This window comes from Tursiops truncatus, chromosome 20 (assembly GCF_011762595.2).
Source record: "Tursiops truncatus isolate mTurTru1 chromosome 20, mTurTru1.mat.Y, whole genome shotgun sequence".
In the NCBI taxonomy this organism is placed as follows: Eukaryota; Metazoa; Chordata; class Mammalia; order Artiodactyla; family Delphinidae; genus Tursiops; species Tursiops truncatus.
This window is the reverse complement of record NC_047053.1, coordinates 11,843,316-11,864,618: the sequence shown is the minus strand read 5'-3', so window position 1 is coordinate 11,864,618 and position 21,303 is coordinate 11,843,316. Positions and strand designations below refer to the sequence as shown.

The following is a 21,303-nucleotide window of genomic DNA, read 5'->3' as shown; positions in this document are numbered from 1 at the left end:
TGCCATTGGCTGTTTATAGAGATGAAATTCAAATGCCCTCAGATGATAAAAAAGGGCCTGAACTCGTTTCAGAGAAGAAATGGTTTAAAGTGGAAACATAAATATTGAATAATAACAGGCATACTATAGACCTTTTCTTTATTTTTTATATTTTTGAGGATAAGAAAAGTGTAATCTATTTTTACTACTACAAATAGTCATGAAAGCACCATTAGATGACATTCTAGCTGAAGAGAAAACAGAAGTTTTGCATTAGTGTGAGATGTTAATTTATTATTGCATTTAGGTCTACCGACCATTTGAGGGAGTTAGAAGTTAAACAGCTGTATCTCTAGTTGATCTCTGCATATTTTAATCCAAATATGGTAAAGGGCAGGGCTAAATAAGGGAGTTCGTATAATAAACAGGGCTCAGAACTTGTAACAGAAGATTAAAATACACTCCACCCAAGTTCTCGCGTGGTTAACTTTGCACTTTGGTTAAAGTCTCATTTAGATTTAAATTTCTAAACTTTGCTTACAAAATTAAGTTTTCTTTGATCTCCTCTCTTCTGAATTGCAGAAATCAGATAAAACTACTTGATAAAATGATTTCCTGTCACGCTGCTGAAGATCCTATTAAAAAGGTTGCTATCTTTGGAGGAACTCATGGGAATGAACTAACAGGAGTATTCCTAGTCAAGCACTGGCTGGAGAACGGCACTGAGATTCAGAGAACAGGGCTGGAAGTAAAACCATTTATTACCAACCCAAGAGCAGTGAAGGAGTGCACCAGATATATTGACTGTGACCTGAATCGAGTTTTTGGACCTGAAAATCTTGGGTAAGACTATATGTTGTGTTGTGTGTGTATGCATGCACACGTGTGTGGATGTGGATGTGTCTGAAAAGTAGTGTGTGTGAGAGCATATGTATATACGTTTGATATTCATGTTTGTACATATAGTCGCTCTTGTGAATAAGATCACTTTCACTTTGGTTATACGCCATTATGAATTACTCAGTTCTCTAAACTGGGCATTCATGGGCTCTTTTGTAAACTTTTATAACCATCAGACTGTTCTTAACTGATGTTGTTTTTAAATGTATTCTACACAGACTGAGACAACAAATAACAAAGGTTTTTATTTTTAAGTCGTATCTTTAAAGAAGCAGATTTAATAGTCTTTTGCATTAAATGAATGTTTGGCCACTATGCTTGGATACATATTTGTTAGCTTCTAGGTGATTTACTACTATGTGTTTTGCAACTATGTTTATGGTAGTGCAGAAAGTTCTAGTTAAGAAAAGTGCAGTGTTTCAGTGAATATTTGTTTGATGAAAGAGTGAATAAATGTCTATCATCAGAAAACATTAGACCGCTCTGTGATCTGAGGAGTAGATGTACTACCTTCAGTAATGGATTACTAAGACCTGAATTTTCTGAATTTAAGTTACTGCTGATGATACATCGCATACAGTGTATGCAATCATAACACTCTAGGTATGTCGTTATTATTTTTGCCTTTTTTTTTACATCATTATAGCTACCACTGTAGATATATAGGCTTCTAAGCTTTTTACCACTTCTTTCTTTCATTTACATAAAAATATTATTAAATACCTACTCTTCATTGGGCACTGTGCCAGGTACTGTGGGAGTACAAAGCTATGGACAAAGTGGTTTCTACTTTCAATGGGTTGGCAGACTACAAGCTAAGATATAAGTCATGCAGAGGAACAACTAATGGAGCACCACTTTATGTACTCATTTTCTATTAAATCCTAATTTGAGTTTAAAGAGTTACTTAATCTCATCACAGATCAAAAGATGGTTACTACATTTATACAAATTTGCCTCACTTTATGGAATACATTCTTCTGGGGCAATTATACATTAGCCATAGCTTGCGTATCAGGCCATGTTCTCACTAACATAAATTTTAATTTCAAAAATGCTTTATCTTCATGACTGAGGTTATGTCAACACAATTAAGGTTTATCTATTCACCTAAAATAGCTATTAACTAACTCATATTACAAGTAAGGATTTCTTGAAGAATAACTTTTAGTTGGCATGTTAACTTCCCAAATAACTCTGAGATGAACTAGAGTGAGTTTTCTTATTATGACCACTCAATAACATGCATTTCAATGAGAGTAGTCTCTTTAATTAAATTCACTTTCTACTTCTTGCATTTAACACTTATCAGAGGCTAGACAGTTCTGTCTCAGGGTAGTTATGGAAACTTATGAAATAGATAAGTTAATTACCTTCTCTCATCTTCCCTCTCCCAAATTTTGCTGCTTTTCCTCTATTCGTCATCTCAGTGATGTCACAACTACCCACCAAATCACCTATGGAAATCATCTTAGAACCTTCCCCATTCTTCATCCCCTACGTCTAGTGGGTTATGGAGTCTCCCAATTATTCAAATATTGAATAGTTGTAGGTATTTTGCAAATCCAGTCTTCCTCACCATTTTTACTGCCTTAGTTTACTTGTTCTATAGGTAGTTAGAGTAGCGTCCTAAAGAATCTTCCTGCATCCAGCCTTACTCCAATCCTCCCTACCATGTATTGTCTGTATGGCACTAGCCATAGGGATCATTCTAACATGCAAATCTTGTCATGTCTTTCCCCTGCTAAAAATTCTTCAAAAATCTCCTATCCAGAATAGAGTTAAGTAATTTAGTATATAGATGTCATTCCCTTTAGGATATCGTTCCTGCCTATTCTTTCAGCTTTATCCTTTGGGACTCTTCCCGTGGGACCTGGATTCCAGGCACAAGAGCTCAAAGTGTCTATTATCTTTCAAGACTTCAAGCCTTGACCATGGGCAACTGGGTGGCTGTGGTGTGATTTACTCACATGGGGGAGAATGAGAAGCAAATCAGTTGGGGGAAGGGGAGAATTCATGAAGTTGTTGCATGAAGTAACTTGTAAAGTGCATACGTATCCTTTAGGAACTATGTCTGGTTGCATGTAATAGAAATCTGAAAACAGTGGCTTAAACAAATAAGGGTTTCTTTTTCACAAGTAATAAGTCCAGAGGTAGGCAGTCCAGGGCTGGTACAGTGGCTCAATGATATCATCAGCGCCGCAGACTCCTCCTATCTTCCCACTGCACCGGCCTTGATGTGCAGCTTTTGTCCCATAGTTGAAAAATGGCTGCTCCACTTTCTTGACTGATTTCCAGGCAAGAATTACCCAGGCGCAAACTGTAGGTCCTTTGAAGATACTAACAAAAACAGTCAGAGAATGGAAATAAATGGAATTAGAGAGAAATGTGGTTGAATGCTTTAATGAGGAAAAATAAATTTAAATTATCATGTACATTAAGAAAAAAATGTATCCTAACCACTGGAGGTGGGGCAGGTAGAGACTCATTTGAGAATTCAATAAAAACTATCAACCGTCATCCCAGAAAATGCATGTATGCATATACCTGCAAATTTTTGTATTTTTGCAGCGTCTACAGACTCTTCTCTGTAAAGCTTGACCCTGAACCACTAGTGGTTCCTGGACATCACCTAAGAATCCCTAATTAGATGATGTGAGCACCTAACTTTGACTATTTTTGTGCACTAGAACTAGCTGTAGTGCAAAAAAAAAAGAAAAATAGGTGCATTTGATGGTCTAGTTCCATTATAGCCTAGTGCACTTAACTACTAAGAGACTGTTGATTAAATTAATGGAAGAATTTTGTTCAGGGTTGAAGTCAAATGATAAACTGAAATGTCCTTCTTGTGACCAGCCACATAAATGAACTATTATTTGCAAGCATGTCAATGCAACATTACATGGAATCAAATAGAAGGAAAAAATGTAAATTTTCGATTATAAAGTTTTCAAATAAATTTCCAATTCCTTTACAGATTTTTCATATTAAAGGTTTGGCAACTGGTTTCTTATATACTGTGTTCTTATTGTATATTTATGTTACCTTAGCCGCAGATGTTGTTAATCTTTTTCTCTCTGCTAATAACAGCAAAAAAATGTCAGAGGATTTGCCATATGAAGTGAGAAGGGCTCAAGAAATAAATCATTTATTTGGTCCAAAAGATAGTGAAGATTCGTATGACATTATTTTTGACCTTCACAACACTACTTCTAATATGGGGTGCACTCTTATTCTTGAAGATTCCAGGAATGACTTTTTAATTCAGATGTTTCATTATATTAAGGTAATGTCAATGTTATTAATTTACAAGTTAGCATAGGATCCATAATTTTAAGTCACTTATAGATGTGAAACAAGCAGAAAAGGGTCAGGAGGGAGGGTCGAAGGGAAATGGGGGGCTGTGAGAAGCGCCAGAATAGAGGTAGTAGTGACAGGCGGGAGAAAAGGAGAAGAAATGAGTAAAACAATAAATGCAATGAATAAAATAATAAAACATTGGACCATTGTGTCTATAAAATTTTACATCTTTTATCAAGACAGCCACCAAATCATAGGCTATGTGGTAAAATTAATACCAAAATTTTAAATGGTATGGTTGAAGTTGCTCAATTACTATTTTAGGAAGCTCAAAATATAGTCATTTAATGTTGACTAAAGACCAATGGTAAAAAGATTGGCTCTCTTTAGTCCTGCCCTTGTCTCCATTTGATTCAGTTACCCTAACATACATCTGATCTTGCAGTACTTCATACAGCTAATCATTTTAAGGCTCAAAAATCTACAAGATGAAAAAAATCAGCAATCCATTGCTATACCTAGAGAAAAACTGCTAGAGAATAACAAGCCAACAAAAACACAAATAATAAACTGTACGATTATTTTTATATAAAGGATAGCCTTCCTTCCGGAGAGCTGGTATGATCTAGTATGATTTAATGGAAAGAGTGTGACCCATATAGCCAGTGCCTGGGTTCAAATCCTGGCTTTCTCTCACTAACTTTGAACAAGATATTCAACTCCCCAAACCTTGCTTTCTTCATTTTATAAAATTGACATCATAACAATACTTACCCCATATGGCTGTTATAAGCCTTAAATGAGATAAAATATTTAATGCACTTAGCTGAATGCCTGGCATATAGTAAAGATTATTAGTTTTGTTTCCTTGAATTTTTTGGCGTTGACTAAATAGTAGTTCTGGTAAGAGATCATAATGCAGCTATTCTTTGCTGCTGATTGAAGGGAGAGCTGAATACTTTGCTTGCCAGGCACAGAAGCAGCATGTTATCAAAACTGAGAGGGCCGTCTTGAATTCTCATTCAGATAAGTGGAGGTAGGGGGAGTTAGCCGACATCTGTAGGGACCTGGCCCATAGGGGTAGAAAAAGAATTCTTTAAGAGACCAATACTAAGCTACATAGTAAGTGTAACCAGTGGTGAAAACAAAAATAACCAAATCCATTCAGAAAAAGAATTTATTCATATTCTTTGTTTATGGTTCTGGGGAATTGTTTAATGTACATTTTATCCAGAAAGCTATGTATTATCCAATTTTATATGTAATTCATTTATGTGCTTTCAAAGCTTTAATAATACCATCAGATTTTAGAGTGTGTTTCATAAAGCTGTCTCACTAATCTTAGTTGATGAAGTGAAACATATTGAAGACATTATTGACTCTAATAGCAAAGAGAACAAGGCATATGGTCTTTACATAATAAGAAAAATATTTTAAATTCTTTTCAGACTTCTTTGGCTCCATTACCCTGCTATGTTTACCTTATTGAGCATCCTTCCCTCAGATATGCAACCACTCGTTCTATAGCCAAGTATCCTGTTGGTAAGTCATATTTCCCACTGTCACAACTAAACAAAATATGTCTGAGATGAACCTCTGAGAAAATTAATTTAAAGACTATTTATAGCTACTTGGCTTATCATTATGGCTTATAACTGTCAAGTAATAAGCAAAATATCGCAGGCAGTCTCTAACTATAGCAGATTTCCTCAATTTCATTGAGCAGCTTCTACATTCCAGGAAAAAACACTGAGCTGAGGGAATTTGAATCTTTTATAATGGACAGTAAGCAGCCTGCCTTTTGCTTAAGGAAGACACCATCCCTATCTTCCAAGACTATTTACTATACAAACATTCTTTAAAAATATAATCTGGAGCCAGGGCAGTCACTATCTTGCTGGCAAGATGTGCAGAAGTACAAAAGACCCATGGAAAATTCTCTCCCAACATCCCTCTTAGCACCTGCTTTGCAGTAGGGTCTCTGGTAACCTGTGTTTGTTATCCATTCACTTGTTTGCCCTGTCAGTCACTGGGCTGTGAATTCATCTTTACCTTCTGGTAACTTCCAACATGCAGGTTTGCACTCTCATACACCCTCCCAGACAGACAGTCTCTTTTTCTATATTCCATTCTCTTTCCTGAGTGACCTATTAGCGTAATTGTTTGCAGACCACACTATAATCATTAAAGTTGCTGTCACGACTTAAAATCTTTTTTGTCAGATCTCAGGTGGTTTAAATAAGAGAAATTTAATTTAAAAACAAGTTGTCAAACAATAGAAGCAAATTTAAGGTTATCTTGGTTATTCAATTATTGATAATTTTGGTGCATAATCAAGGGATCAGTTGAGGCAAGCTAAAGAGCCAAGTATAGGTAATTATTTGAAACAAACCAAATGCTTGACAATAACGGATAAAGTTCCTTTTTCTCTGTAACACCATATAAAGCATAGGATTTCCAAGTCTTGAGAGAGCAATCTTGGCCTATTACATTTAGGGGGCAATGCTGCTCTTAGGTAGAACAAATATCTACTGATATGTTTGGCTCGTAAAAAGAGAGCCAAATCTTTCAAAGGTTTCAATATGGGGGAGTATTAAGATCATCACAAGTAATAGAAATATTATATGTTCTCCTTTCAACTTTACTATTTTATTTGGAATATTTTTTATATCATCCAGCCATTGGGGGGAAAAACACTTAAGATCAGAGAGACACTCTCTCCAACTCAATGCTTTATAATACTCCTATGACTTTAGGTGCCACAAGATGTTCATTGTAATTTCAAGCATCATATGCCAACATGACAATATCTAGTGGAAGAAGGGAGACTCCCAGGAACTCCCCTGCAGACCTTCCATTATGGCCAGTTCAGAACTGGGTCACATATCCATTCTTAAATTAATTACTAGGATTAACGAGATTACTATGATTGACTAAAACTATTCTACATTTACTCCTGAGTTGGATACCCCAACCAAAATCAGGACTCTGTCAGCAAGGAGTAAGACAGAATGAATTTTGGGTAGGCAACCAACAATGTCTTCTACAGTATGCATACAAGACATATCCATGAACACATTTTCACACATTCGTACAAACCATTTATGTACTGATACATACCTTAACCGCACTTATATCATATACTTAAGTATATCCAGGAAAGCTAAGCACAAAAATGAAAATGAGGATAAAAGAGAATACAGTAAGATTTTGTGAATTGAGAAATAACAGAAGTGGATGAAAATAGAATAGGTGGAAAAGACTGTATATGAATTGGTGGAAGAGAGTGGATGATGCTATACTTGGTAAATGGTTTTGTAAATGGTTAAGATGATGATTGGAGTGATAACAGTGTGGGAGACTTGGGCAGGAGGGAAGGGACTAGATAAGTGGTTTAGAGAAAGAGTATTTTGTAGGTTTATGGATGGATGCTTGACAGCCACAGGAAATAGACCTGATAGTACAGGCAGAATTTTACTGGGGTGAGAAGAAATGAATACAAATTGTTTCTACAGAAAATTAAAACCATTGCACTATCATGTTGGGATGGGTTGTTATATTAAAGGCAAGAATGTTGCTCTAGGGTCACATAGATTGTCATTTGACTTCAATCCATGGCTCATTTAGTCTAGATTTCTATTACTAAATATTATAGATGTGTTTTCTCCTACAAGCTAAATGTTAGGTCCGTGACAGTTTCTCTTTGTGGCCACTTATTATTTTGTCAGTATAAATTTGTCTACTCCTTTTACTATATTATTACTTTTTAATATTTTGATAATATTGAAGGAAATTTAAAGAAAAAAGACCCCAAAACCTTGCTGCTATAACACAACTCTTTGATTTTTTTCCATGTTCTCTCCCAGTCTTTATTTACTATGCATATAACTTGTACATGTAAATGTTCTGCTTTATTTTTTGCCTAACATTAGGTCTCAAATATTTTCCATGGTGCTGCATGGTCTACCTCTTTAATCATTTTTAATGATGGGATTCTAGATCTCGATATATGAGAATGCTCGATCTTATATTCTAATACTCAGATGAGTGTGACTGTCTCCCCTTCTGTACCTAGGTATAGAAGTTGGTCCCCAGCCTCAAGGGGTTCTGAGAGCTGATATTCTGGATCAAATGAGAAAAATGATTAAACATGCTCTTGACTTTATACATAATTTCAATGAAGGTAAGTAGTAGGCAGAAATTGTTTCTTTAATTGTTAGCTTGTGTGTGTAAATAAATCAGAAAAGGAAGATGAGATGGAGTACACATAATGACTTAACCACTAAACATTGAAATAGCAATGGAACCTAGGTTACATTTGCCATGTTTGTGACATCAGTTGCTTTTTAAAAAATTTAATCACTTCAGCCATTCGTCAATGACCAGTGTAGACACATTCAAGAAAAGCAGCTACCAAATAAAGCTCCCCAAATGAAATCCTCATTTTCCTATTAATCTCCATTTTTAAAAGCAAAGAAATACAAATGTCCAATAAACAGATGAAAAGATGTCCAGTATCACTAGTGATCAAAAAGTGCAAATTAGGGGCTTCCCTGGTGGCGCAGTGGTTGAGAGTCCGCCTGCCGATGCAGGGGACACGGGTTCGTGCCCCGGTCCGGGAAGATCCCACGTGCCGCGGAGTGGCTGGGCCCGTGAGCCATGGCCGCTGAGCCTGTGCGTCCGGAGCCTGTGCTCCGCAATGGGGGAGGCAACAACAGTGAGAGGCCCGCGTACCGCAAAAAAAAAAAAAAAAAAAAGTGCAAATTAAAATGCAAAACCATTTTCTCCCATTAGATTGGGAAAATACTAAAATCTGATAATATTAAGTGTTGGTAAGGGTGTAGGAAAAGGAGACATTCTCCTTCCCTGCTGGTATAAATTGGTAAAGACACTTAGAGGGTAATTTTACAGTAACCACTTTCTAATATGCACAGATCCTATGACCCAGCAGTTCCACATCTCAAAGAAACACAAACACATGCACACCTACATGCCACATACAAGGGTGGCCACTGCAGCATTGTATGTAAAGCAAAACAATGGAAATGACCTGAATATCCATCAGTTGGTTAGTTAAATAAAATAGCGTGGGAAGATCTTCAAACTACATTGTTAATTGAAAGAAAGCAAGTTGCAGACCAAAACATACAATATACCAATTTGCTTCAAAATAATAATAATAAACACTTGCTGGAATATACATAAATATATATGTTAGTACATAGGAACAGTTCTAGAAGAAAACATATCAAACCGATAATAGCAATTACTGGGTAGAGGAGGGGAAAACCAGGTTAATTTTGTTTTAATTGTGTTCAGGAAGAATGATGTATTCATGTATTATTCGTGCAATTACAAAACAGTTAGATGGGGCTGGTGGTGAGATGGGTACATGGATCTCTATGTACTATCTGCTCATTCATTTGGTAAACCTAAAACTGCAGCAGAAAAAATAATGAAATCTATTAATTATTTTAAAAATAACTTAAAATTTGTAAGAATTATAATAAAAGTAAAATCAAAGAGGCATCTTATGTAAATAATTATTCATACAGGCAGAACTGAAGTTATTTGTTGAGGAATGGGCCATTACAGTGACAGAGCTGGTGAATAGTTCAGTGCCTGTGGGGAGTACAATCCCTTAACCTGTTTGTGCATCCTACTGTGATCACAGGAATTTCTTCCGTGCTTGGGAAGCCTTTGACTCCAAAGTCACAAAGACTGAAAATCAGCATTCTACCACCTTTGTCTGAGGACAGGTTCTATACGGTCTAGTGGACCTGGTGTTGGGAAGGTCATCAGTTATTCACAAGAAACCATTCAAATAGTGAGTGTGAGACTATGATGTTAAGAAACAATGCACCCAGGTAGAAGGCCACAGACCTGACTGAAAAAACACATGGTTTTCAAATCGCAATCCATAGATTCCTGCTACCGGGTAGGGATTTAGTAGCTGTCCTAGTAGCTCGGGGACAGCCAGCCCACCTCTGCTTCAATCAGAGCAGTTCTATCTGTTTTATCCTTGTAACATTTCATTTAACCAAAGGATTCTGCAATTCAACATTTTAAAACCATTATTAATTTAGACTCTCCACTTTGATGGATTTTTAACTAACATGGAAAGAGCACCATTATCCAAACAATGCTGACAAAAGGATCATAACCGTCTGAAGAAAAGTCTCTAGAAATGTATAGAAGAGCTCCATTTTTGGCTCTGTGCTACTCAAAGTTATTATTAGTGACTTGGATAAGGACATAAGTGACATGCTTATATAAGTGGTAAGTGACAGGAAGCTATCCGGAAAGTATCTGGGTTCAAAAGGTGTATCCAAAAAGTTCTGACAATATTTAACAATAATCTAGACCAAATGTTTAAGGTTAAATACATCAGGAACAACATTTTACTTTCATGTTAAAAAATCCCAGAATGAAGGAGGTGATAGTCTCTTTTCTGCTTGGCTAAACAACATTTGGAGACCTCTGAATAAATTCCAAGTCCATATTTCAGGAGAAACATCTACAAAGTAAAGGTTAGCCAAGGAGTTAGTTGAGCATGTTGAAGTGTTTGAAAACCATAATAGGAATGATCCCAAAGATAGAACTTCAGTTTACAAAGTACATTCACATGTATCCTCGTGTATGTGACAATATGAGTGGAGACTGATAGAATCAAAGATACTTAGACTGGCAACAAGAAGTCTTAAGGCCAATTTTATTTCAGAGTTTCAGAAGTGTTATATTGGAAAGGAATTAGACATGTTTTCTGTGACTCAGAGGCCAGAATAGAATCGGTGGGATAGTGTTACCTAAAGACAGAAATTTCTGGAACTTACCTGGAGGTCCTGCGGTTAAGACTCACGCTCCCAATGCAGGGGGCCCAGGTTCAATCCCTGGTCAGGGAACTAGGTCCTGCATGCCTCAACTAAAAAAAAAAAAAAATCCCGCGTGCTGCAGCTAAGACCTGGCGCAACCAAATAAATAAATATTAAAAATAAAAAAGAAAGAAAGAAAGAAATTTCTAATTAACGAAGCTGACCAACAATGGAACAGACCACATTTTGTGAGGTTGTTTAAAAGCAGGAGCAAGATGACCACTTGGTCAGAAAGATACGGAGAATATTCAAGCATCGATGAAACTTAGGCATTTGAGACTCCTTCTAGCTCTGAGATTCTAAGTAGCAAAAACATGCTCCTTTGTGTTCTACCACTTTCTCCTTTCCTCCCAATGGACCTTCTGGTTTAAAGGTATGACATCTGCTGTTTCCATCTTCATCTTGGAAGGTGTGGTAAATTCTAAAAATGGCCACAAATTCTTCCCTTCCCTGCTTCCATGTCCTATCAAGAGATGGAGTCTGTTTTCCTACCACCTGAATCTGGCTTGGCCATGTGACGTGTTTTGTGCCACAGAAGAGGTTTGAAAAGAACTTGAACATCAGGGCTTGCTCTCTTGCTGACCTTGGGAACCTTGCACTGTCATTATGTGAATCAGTCCACCCTAGCCTGCTGGATAATGAGAGACTGTGAGGCTGAGAACTGAGACACCCCAGCCAATAGTCCTGCAGCTCCGGCTGACAGCCTGTCAAATGCCAGATATGAGAGTAAAGCTGTCTTAGATCATCCAGCCTCCTGCTGACCTGCCATCTCACCACAAATGCAATGAGCAAGCCAATTAGAAATCAGCCAGTCCAGCCTAGACCAGAGGAACGGGCCAACCAACTCACAGAGTCATGAGCTAAGTTAGGTGGTTGTTGTTTTATGCCACTAAGCTCTGGCATAGTGTGTTATGCAGCAAAAGCTAACTGATACAGAAGTAATCACGGGGTATCTGCATTCCAACCCTGGCTGCACTTTCCGTGCCAAGGGGAAAGGAAGATTTTTTTTTGGACTGCAACCATAGCACACTAGGGGCTCTACGCTGGATGAAAGTTCATCCTGTTTATTAAGAGTTTGCCTGGTATAAATGTAAACTACTGCTTTTCCAAGTTTCTGGGCATTGGGTTGTTTAATGCTGCATCTTTGTTAGTTGGACTCCACTGTTGGCAGACTGCCTGCATCGCAATATCTCACTGCTCAGGAGCTACCCAAATGTTTAACATACTTAGTTAAGAGAAGGAGCACAGTGGGGAAGTCATCTAACCAGTTGAACGTCCTCCTGAAGTTATGCAATCACAGAGTGTCAGAGCTGGAAGAGTCCTCCAAGGTAAACTAATGTGAAACCTTCATTTGAGAGGTAAAGAAAGTGAGCTTTGAGTGTCTTGCTCAAGTTTACACAGCTAGGAGACTAGAGCCTAGGTATCATGACTCCCAGTCCTAGCCTCTTTCTCTCCCACACTGGCTTTTTAAGTTCCGTTTTCTACCTCTGTCCTACCTCGGCGTACTTGTGGACAGTGTGTCGGTAGGCATAATTTGAGAACATCTTTTGGTTTAGTGTTGTTTGTGAACATCCTTAACTAAAATTTTATGGAACCATATAAGACCCCGAATAGCCAAAGCAATCTTTAGAAAGAGGAACAAAGCTGGAGGCATCACATTCCCTAACTTCACACCATATTACAAAGCTGTAGTAATTAAACCACATAATATTGGCATAAAAGCAGACACACAGATCAGTGAAACGGAATAGAGGGCCCAGAAATAAACCCATGTATATATGGTCATTTAATTTACAAGAAAGGAGCAAAGAATATACAATGGGGAAAGGACAGTCTCTTCAATAAATGATGTTGGGAAAATTGGACAGCCACATGCAAAAGAATGAAACTCAACCACCATCTTAACCACCATACGCAAAAATTAACTTAAAATGGATTAAAGACTTGAACATAAGAATTGAAACTATAAAACTTATAGAAGAAAACATAGGCAGTGAGCTCCTTGAAATAGGTCTTGGTGATTTTTTGAATCTGACACCAAAAGCAGAAGCAACAAAGGCAAAAATAAACAAGTGGGACTCTGTCAAATTAAAAAGCTTCTGCACAGCAAAGGAACCCATCAACAAAATGAAAATACAATCTACTGAATGGGAGAAAATATTTGCAAATATGTGAAGAACTCATACAACTCACAGCAAAAAAAAAAAAAAAAAGTGTGATTTAAAAATGGGCAGAAGATCTGAATTGACATTTTTCCAAAGAAGACATACAGATGGCTGACAGATACGTGAAAAAATGCTTTACATCATTAATCTTCAGGGAAATTAAAGTCAAAACTATAATGAGGTATCCCCTCACACCTTTTAGAATGGCTGTTATCAAAAAAATAAGAAATAACAAGTTTGGTTGAAGATGTAGAGAAAAGGGAACACTTGTGCACTGTTGGTGGGAGTCTAAGTTGGTGCAGCCACTATGGAAAACAGCATAGAGGTTCTGCAAAAAATTAAAAATAGGACTACCATATGATCTAGCAATTCCACTTTGGGGTATTTATCCAAAGAAAATGAAAACACTAATTCGAAAAGCTATAGGCACCTCTGTGTTCATTGTAGCACCATTTACAATAGCCAAGGTATGGAAACAACCTGTGTCCATCAATGGGAGAATGGATGAAGAAATTGTGGTATCCATATACAATGGAATATTATTTAGCCATAAAAAAGAATGAAGTCTCGCTATTTGTGACAGCATGGATGGACCTCGAGGACATTATGCTGAATGAATAAGTCAAGCAGAGAAAGACAATTACCATATGATCTCTCTTATATGTCAAATCTAAAAATGAATAAATAAAAATTTAAAACCAAGCTCGTAGATACAGAAAACAAATTGGGGGTTGCCTTAAAGCAGAAACAGGTAGGGATGGGAGAAATGGATGAACTGTCTGAGGGGTTTTTTAATTTAAATAAATTGAATTTTTTTAAAGCCACTCTAACCTATTAGACAGCCTGGAAGTTTCATTTTTCAAGCACAGTGTAACCATGAAAAACTCAGTAAGACACAGACAAATCCAATAAATAGAAGAAACAAAGAAATCAAAGAAAATAAGAAATCGAGTGTTGGACTCTTTGGTGTATTGGATTGGTTCAGGATTATGAAACCTAAACTTCTTATTGTTAATAGAAAGGGTACAAGTCCTTTATAATATATTGTCCACTTACTCCATAGGCCAAGGAAGTTAAAGGCCTCTGGGACCTGAGATCTTTAGTCATAGAGCCAACGCTCAGCATTTTGGTAATGCTGGCAATGATGAAATAAGATAACACTAGAGCAAGAGCTGTTATGGCCAATGACATGTGCCTCTAAGGGTGGCTTTTTCAGCTTTAGGTTAGGACATTCAAGCACCAGAAAGAAGGTCCTGTACAGTGTCTCAGTGTTAGTGGTGGCAGAGCAGCTCTCTGCCTGAAGCTGTACAAGCCTGTGGAATTTTTCTTAATAGCCCCAAGTTGGAAATGTGCAAGATGTCTATAAACCATAGAAAGAATGAATAAATTATGGCATTTTCTCACAGTGGAATACTATACTGCAAAGAAAATGAACAATAGCTACATACCACATAGGGATGAATCTTCCCCAAAAGTTGATCTTAAGAAGACAGACACAAGATGCATATATTGATTGATTATATTTGTAAAATATTCAGAAGTAGGCAAACCTGAACTATATTGTGTGGGATTCATGCACGGGTGGTGAAGCTATAAAGTAAAGCAAGTGAGTCATTACCAAAATTAGTGGTTACTGCTCAGATGGGAAGGCGATGGGATCATGATGGGAAAGAGACATGCAGGGATGCTGGTATGCAGGCAATGTTCTTGTCCTGGGTGGTGGTTCCATGGCTAATCACTTTACAGTTCATTAAACTATATACTTATGTTTCATGTACTTTCTGAGTGTTATACTTCACAATAAAATGGTTCAAAAGCAAGAAAATAGTGTGTTCTCCCTGTAACTGTCTGTCTTCAGTTTTCGTTCTTCTTCCTTCTTTAAAGTATCAACTTCCCTTCTTTCAGGAGATTTTGTTAGTTGCTATTTATACATATTGTTTTTGCCATAGGGAAAGAATTTCCTCCCTGTGCTATTGAAGTCTATAAAATAATGGAGAAAGTTGATTATCCCAGGAATGAAAGTGGAGAAATTGCTGCTATTATCCACCCTAAACTGCAGGTAACATTCACTATTTCTTTTAAATGTTGAAAATAATGATGCCCTACCTTTGAGTAGAACTTTACAGTCCATAAAGCACTTTACATGCATGAGCTCATTTGATGTTCTCAAAAACACTGCAGTCTAAGGTATTCAGACCGTCACTCAGTGAATATTTACTGAGTAAATCCTTTGCTGGCTCTGGGGGTACATCAGTGAACATGGTTTATATTCTTGTGGAATTTATAGTCTAGATATACTAAAGTCTAAACTGTGATCTTGAAATGAAGATAACCAGATGCTATAACAGAATAATGAGGTGAGGATGGGGGTCAGAGAATGTGAAATTCCTGTTCAGGTGCAATGGGTAAAAATTATTATATCTATTTTAATATAAGAAAACAGAGGCTCAAAAATTATATCCTTCCCATAGTCCTATAGTTATTGATGACAGATCCAGAACGAATGTTCTTTGCAGTTGACCACATTGCTACCACCTCCCTGTGATCACTACTGTATAAGTTAGAGCAAAACAATCAGAACCTCTTTCTTTTGAATGTTTTCTGCCGCCTTTTCCTGACTCCTCAAAACCTCAATATCTGCTCCTTGTGTGGTTTGATCTATAATGGCATAGTGAAGGGGAAGAAAAGGCTCATAGGAATGTATAGGAGGTTTAAAACTGGAAAAGGCAGAGATAAAAGCAGAGAGGAGCAAAGATTCCAAAAAGCTAAAACATCCATCTCCATGCACAATCTCAGACCTCAGAAATGTGGAAGTGATCCAGTGGGTTGTCTAGTCTGGTACATTCATCCCTGGATGCACATTGCCTAGAGAGCCTTTTGAAAAATAACAATCCCCCACTCTGGGATAATCTGATCTTATTGGCGTGGGTAATTAGGGTAGAAAACCACTGATCCAGTTCAGACTCCCGTTTAATGACCCTAATGATAGTTATTCAGACTTACAACTTAATAAAGTAGCCTGCCCAAAAATAGACTCGTGGAGCAAATCCAGCTTTGTGCCTTAGTGGGATCCGGGTGGAAACTTGAAGAAGGAGCCTTGGGCAGTGTTTTAAAGGACAGAAAGATAAAGATTGGGGGAGAGAAAAGAGGAAAGCACTACAGGTAACAAAAATTGCACATACAAGAAACAGAGGCCAAAGTGATGATGTCACAACCGGCTACAACACAGGATTTAAAAAAAAAAATTTATTGGAGTATAGTTGCTTTACAATGTTGTGTTAGTTTCTACTGTATAGCAAAGTGAATCAGCTATACGTATACACATATTCCCTCTTTTTTGGATTTCCTTCCCATTTATGTCACCGCAGAGCACTGAGTAGAGTTCCCTGTGCTATACAGTAGGTTCTCATTAGTTATCTATTTTATACATAGTTATCTCATTAGTCATCTATTTTATACATAGTATCAATAGTTACAAATGTAAGTTTTACATTCCTCAAGGATATCCATGAAAAATACAAAAATCATCCTGGAGAGGCAGAGAGGTAAGATTGATGGGATCACTAATAAACAGGGCTAGTTGTAGGTCTTGAAAGTCAGGAAGGATCATTTTGAGTTGGTAGAGAATAAGGAACGGCTCAGTATTCTACAGGAGGGATTGACTGATTCACTATTTCAATAAATATATTTGAAGGACTTCTCAGCTTGTTCTGGGCCCTGAGATTCAAGATAGGGTCTCTCATAGAGCTTCCATACTAATAAGGGGAGAACAGACCGTGAATAAGTAAACAATACATCAACCACATGATTTCAAATTGTAATAAGTGCTATAAAAGAAATAAACAGAATAATATAGGAGCAGTTAACAAAGGGTTCCTACTAGATGGAGTGGTCAGAAAGAGCCATCTCTGAGATGAGGGCATGGAAGCTGGAACCTGGAAGGTGAGAAGTCAGCCGTGTGGAAAACAAGTGCAAAGGCTCTGAGGCTGGAGCAAACTTGGAGTGTTTGAGGAACAGCAAGAAGACCAGTGTCAACGGAGAGTAGGAAGTGAACAGAGACCCTGGAGCCAGAGACTCAGGCAGGCACCTGGTTATGAGTCCAGATTTTATTCTAAAAATGATGGTTCTTAATCAGGGGTGCTCACTAGAATGCTCCAGCTTCCCTCTTCCCACCCCCCAATGCTTGGAGCCTATCACAAAAGCACTAATACAGTGCTTCTCAAGCTCCAGCCACATGAGAATCACCTGAGGAACTTTGTAAACTCCTCATTCTCCGGCCCAGGGATTCTGATTTAATTTATCAGGGTGGAGACAAGAAGTCAATTAGGTTCACCAGGTGATGTTCATGTGGCTCAGGCTTGGGTAGCACTGCCCATCGGAATCTCTGCAGGCGGGGCTCGCAGACAGTGGGGAGGTGTTGAAGAAACCCTGTCGGTCGTTCTGGGGCACATCTCTGACTGAAAACCACTGGTCTGGAGCAGTAGTGCTCAGCCACCCTGTCCTGTAGCATCACCTGGGGCTTTAAAAAAGATACAAACAGCGGATTATAACAGCGAGTAGCATGAGGGAATTGGAGGAGGTGCGTGATGGAATTATGCTTCTAGATTACATGCTTATATGACTCTGTGCTATACATTTGTCAAAACTCATAGAATCCTACCCCAAAATGGTTGGATTTTACTGCATGTAAATTTAGAAAATAGTGATGCCTGAGCCCCACTCTTGAGATTCCCATTTGATGTATCTGAGACGGGGCCAGTCTTTATTCATCTATATTTTTCAAACATCCCAGGTAATTGTGACATGCAGCCAGGGTTCAGAAAATCGCTGTGGTGCAACGCTTCTCAAACTTAAATGTTGCACCTGTGAACCTCTGGGGATGTGTTAACATGAAGATTTTGACTTAGTAGGGCTGCGGTGGGGAATCAAATTCTGCTTTTCTAACAAACTCTCAGGTGATGCTGCTCCGCTGCTGGGAACTGTTAGAAACACAGAATCTCAGACCCCCACCCCAGACCTATAGAATCAGAATCTGCACTTCAACAAGATCCCTATGTGATTTGCAAACACAGCAGAGTTTGAGGAGAACTGCTCTAGGGTTCCTTTGGGGTGCCAGCACTGGTGTTTGAGGGCTCACAGGTCCAAACCCTGGTGGGGACCTCTCAAACGATTCAGTTGTTATCCTAATGTGGGGACACGTATGGGAAATATCCACGTCGTCTTAGAGTTTTCCCAGCCCACACCCCACCTTCTCCCACCAGTTCTCACCAGTATAGAACCTCCTAGCATGCAGGCACAACGTCACTCATTTTTTATCCCCAACAGTAGAATGTCTTATACACAGAAGGCTCTTAATGGATATTTCCTAAATTTTGCTGAGCAGAATTTAACTTCAGGTAGCAAGAGTTAGGATATACACCTGAGGAGACACTCATTTAGTTTTGCCTTTTGATATTATAAATCTCTTTGGCAATATTCAAGCAAACTATAATCACATGTGTCAGTTATAAGCATAAAAAGGGGAACTATTAAAACCGCTGCCCAAATTAACTGCTCAATCTGTTTAGTCAGATAACTCACATGCCTCTACGCTATCTCTTTTAGAATAAGACAATGCTGTCATTTTAGTTGTCTAGAGCCTGACATAAACATTTTTTAAATTTATTTTTTCTTCAAGTATAGTTGACTTACAATGTTGTGTTACTTTCTGGTGTACAGCAAAGTGATTCAGTTATACATATATGTGTTCTTTTTCCTATTCTTTTCCATTATACAATGTGTCAAGTAGGCGAAAAATCTAATGTAATTTATGTATTCTAATTGTTTCCTGAGAGGATCAAGACTGGAAACCATTGCACCCTGGGGATCCTGTGTTTTTAACTCTTGATGGAAAGACTATTCCATTGGGCGGAGACCATACCGTGTACCCAGCGTTTGTAAACGAGGCTGCATATTATGAAAAGAAAGAAGCTTTCGCAAAGACAGCTAAACTAACACTCAATGCGAAAAGTATTCGCTCCTCTTTACATTAGAAATCACTTCTAGCTCACTTGTTATAGGGTACGTTGAAAAGTTCTACTAGTTCGTAAGCTCCTGAAGAGCAGAATTGTGCCTTATTCATTTCCACAGCACCTAGCCCAGTGCCTTGCACACAATGGACATTCAGGTAAATTTCTTGAATGAGTGAATACATTAATGAATACCTTTTATAGATATCGTACTTTATGTGTGTAACTTATTCAAAGAAGCACATTTCTTATTTCTGTATAGCTTTTTATACCTTCTACTTTGATAGTTTAACATTCTTAGTAAACAGCCTTTGAATTTAAATTTTAACATTGAAATAGATACTATATACACAAAAAAATAACTTGAGCATATAATTAAATGTTGTATGTTTTCAAGTAATATAAAAATGCTGCTAGAAACTAATGGTATTTTAAATTTTTTCACATTTGAATTAATGATAAAGTATTAAGGATCCAGTCTATCGACTTTAGCAGTAGTTCTGTTATCTGTAGATTTTTCAATGCTCTTTTGAAGATGAAATGTGAACAAGAAATGAGGGCTGATTGTAAAGGTGACATTATGAATAAATCAAGAAACTCTGAATGGTCCTTTGTCCACTGACAGCCACCCGCACAAAGCATCGCAAAATATCACTTCTCTGGCATGCCCACTTGTTCTGGGTTGACCTCAGGGAGCGAAGAACCTCCTTCAGACCTCTCACACGCCCCGCTAGAAGCTCACGTTCCTTCCCAACTTGGGAGGCATGTTGCTCCCAGCCCTCCCGTCTTACTTTGAAAGAACACGCTTGCCCTTCTTCCCAGCCAACGTGTAAGGAAGTCTTTGGGCTCCAGTAGCATAGGTAGTAAAGGCAGAAAGAGCAGAGGGCAGTGGACACTAGCGGAAATGTGACCCAAAGCTATCTCTGGTTCACAAATGCATTCTTTTAAGACATTCCCCCCTGGCCTAAATGCCCAAGTCCCTCACTCCCAGGATTCTTCTCCTCAAAGGTCCTCGGGCTAAAACTCTGCCTCTCTCCCGCTCCAATCCCTGCAGGAGCCTCCCCTCCCTCCTCATGGCAGCCAAGTAAAGAACACTTTATCCCCTGATTTGGACTCCATGGAACCCATGTTTATGGTTTCAAATATATTTACAAAATCACACTAACATTATCTGTAACGTATATATGTCTATATATAGACAGTTCCATTCTTGCAAAGCAGATTCCATTAAGCCCATTTCATTCCATATTCACTGCTCTATAGCACACAATTAAACTGTTTCTAAATTTTCAGCATTTATTTTTGCACTTTACCAAAACTATTTTCATTGGAATAAACTCTCTTCCTTCTGAATTCTTTACTAAAGATTCGATTTATCAATCACCTTTTGTATATAACAAGTTTTACCAAGCTTCCTTCTCCCATAGAACATAGAATGTTCCTTTGTGCTCTACGTCTAAGTTCAATTTTTCTAGGTCAGTTTTTTTCCATACGTATATTTTGGCAAAAATACTTTACTCTCCCATCAAATTTTAGTTAGTTACAAAATTTACAATGTGCAACTGAGGCCACTGCGATTTCCGGTTTTGTATTGATTATTTCTATTAAGTCTTATTCTCTCTGACTCAATATTTATATCTTTAGAGTTAGTTAGGTGTGACTTTTTTTTTTTTTTTTGCGGTACGCGGGCCTCTCACTGTCGTGGCCTCTCCCGTTGCGGAGCACAGGCTCCGGACGCGCAGGCTCAGAGCGGCCATGGTTCACGGGCCCAGCCGCTCCGCGGCATGTGGGATCTTCCCGGACCGAGGCACGAACCCGTGTGCCCTGCATCGGCAGGCGGACTCTCAACCACTGCGCCACCAGGGAAGCCCAGGTGTGACTTTTTTTAATCTATAACGATAACATATTGCTGTGTGGCTTTAGCCACTTTCAGTTTTATTTTGATTATTTCTAACAGTCTGCAGACTCATTTTTCCCATTTATAAAATGGGAATAATCATAATAATAGTGTCCCTCTCATGGGATTATTGTGAGGATTAAGTGGGCTAATGCAGATAAGTACTTAGCAGGGTGCCTAGT

The 21,303-nt window shown here is 38.1% G+C and overlaps 1 protein-coding gene across 1 annotated transcript; it reads left to right on the top strand.

The window, feature by feature from the left end:
• Positions 1-426: 426 nt before the first annotated feature.
• ASPA (aspartoacylase) lies at positions 427-19,828 on the top strand. Its single transcript, XM_019926892.3, has 6 exons — positions 427-822; positions 3,970-4,165; positions 5,628-5,721; positions 8,255-8,362; positions 15,166-15,275; positions 19,051-19,828. The coding sequence occupies exons 1-6, from the start codon at positions 587-589 to the stop codon at positions 19,246-19,248; spliced, it is 942 nt and encodes a 313-aa protein (XP_019782451.1). The 5' UTR covers positions 427-586; the 3' UTR covers positions 19,249-19,828.
• Positions 19,829-21,303: the final 1,475 nt, after the last annotated feature.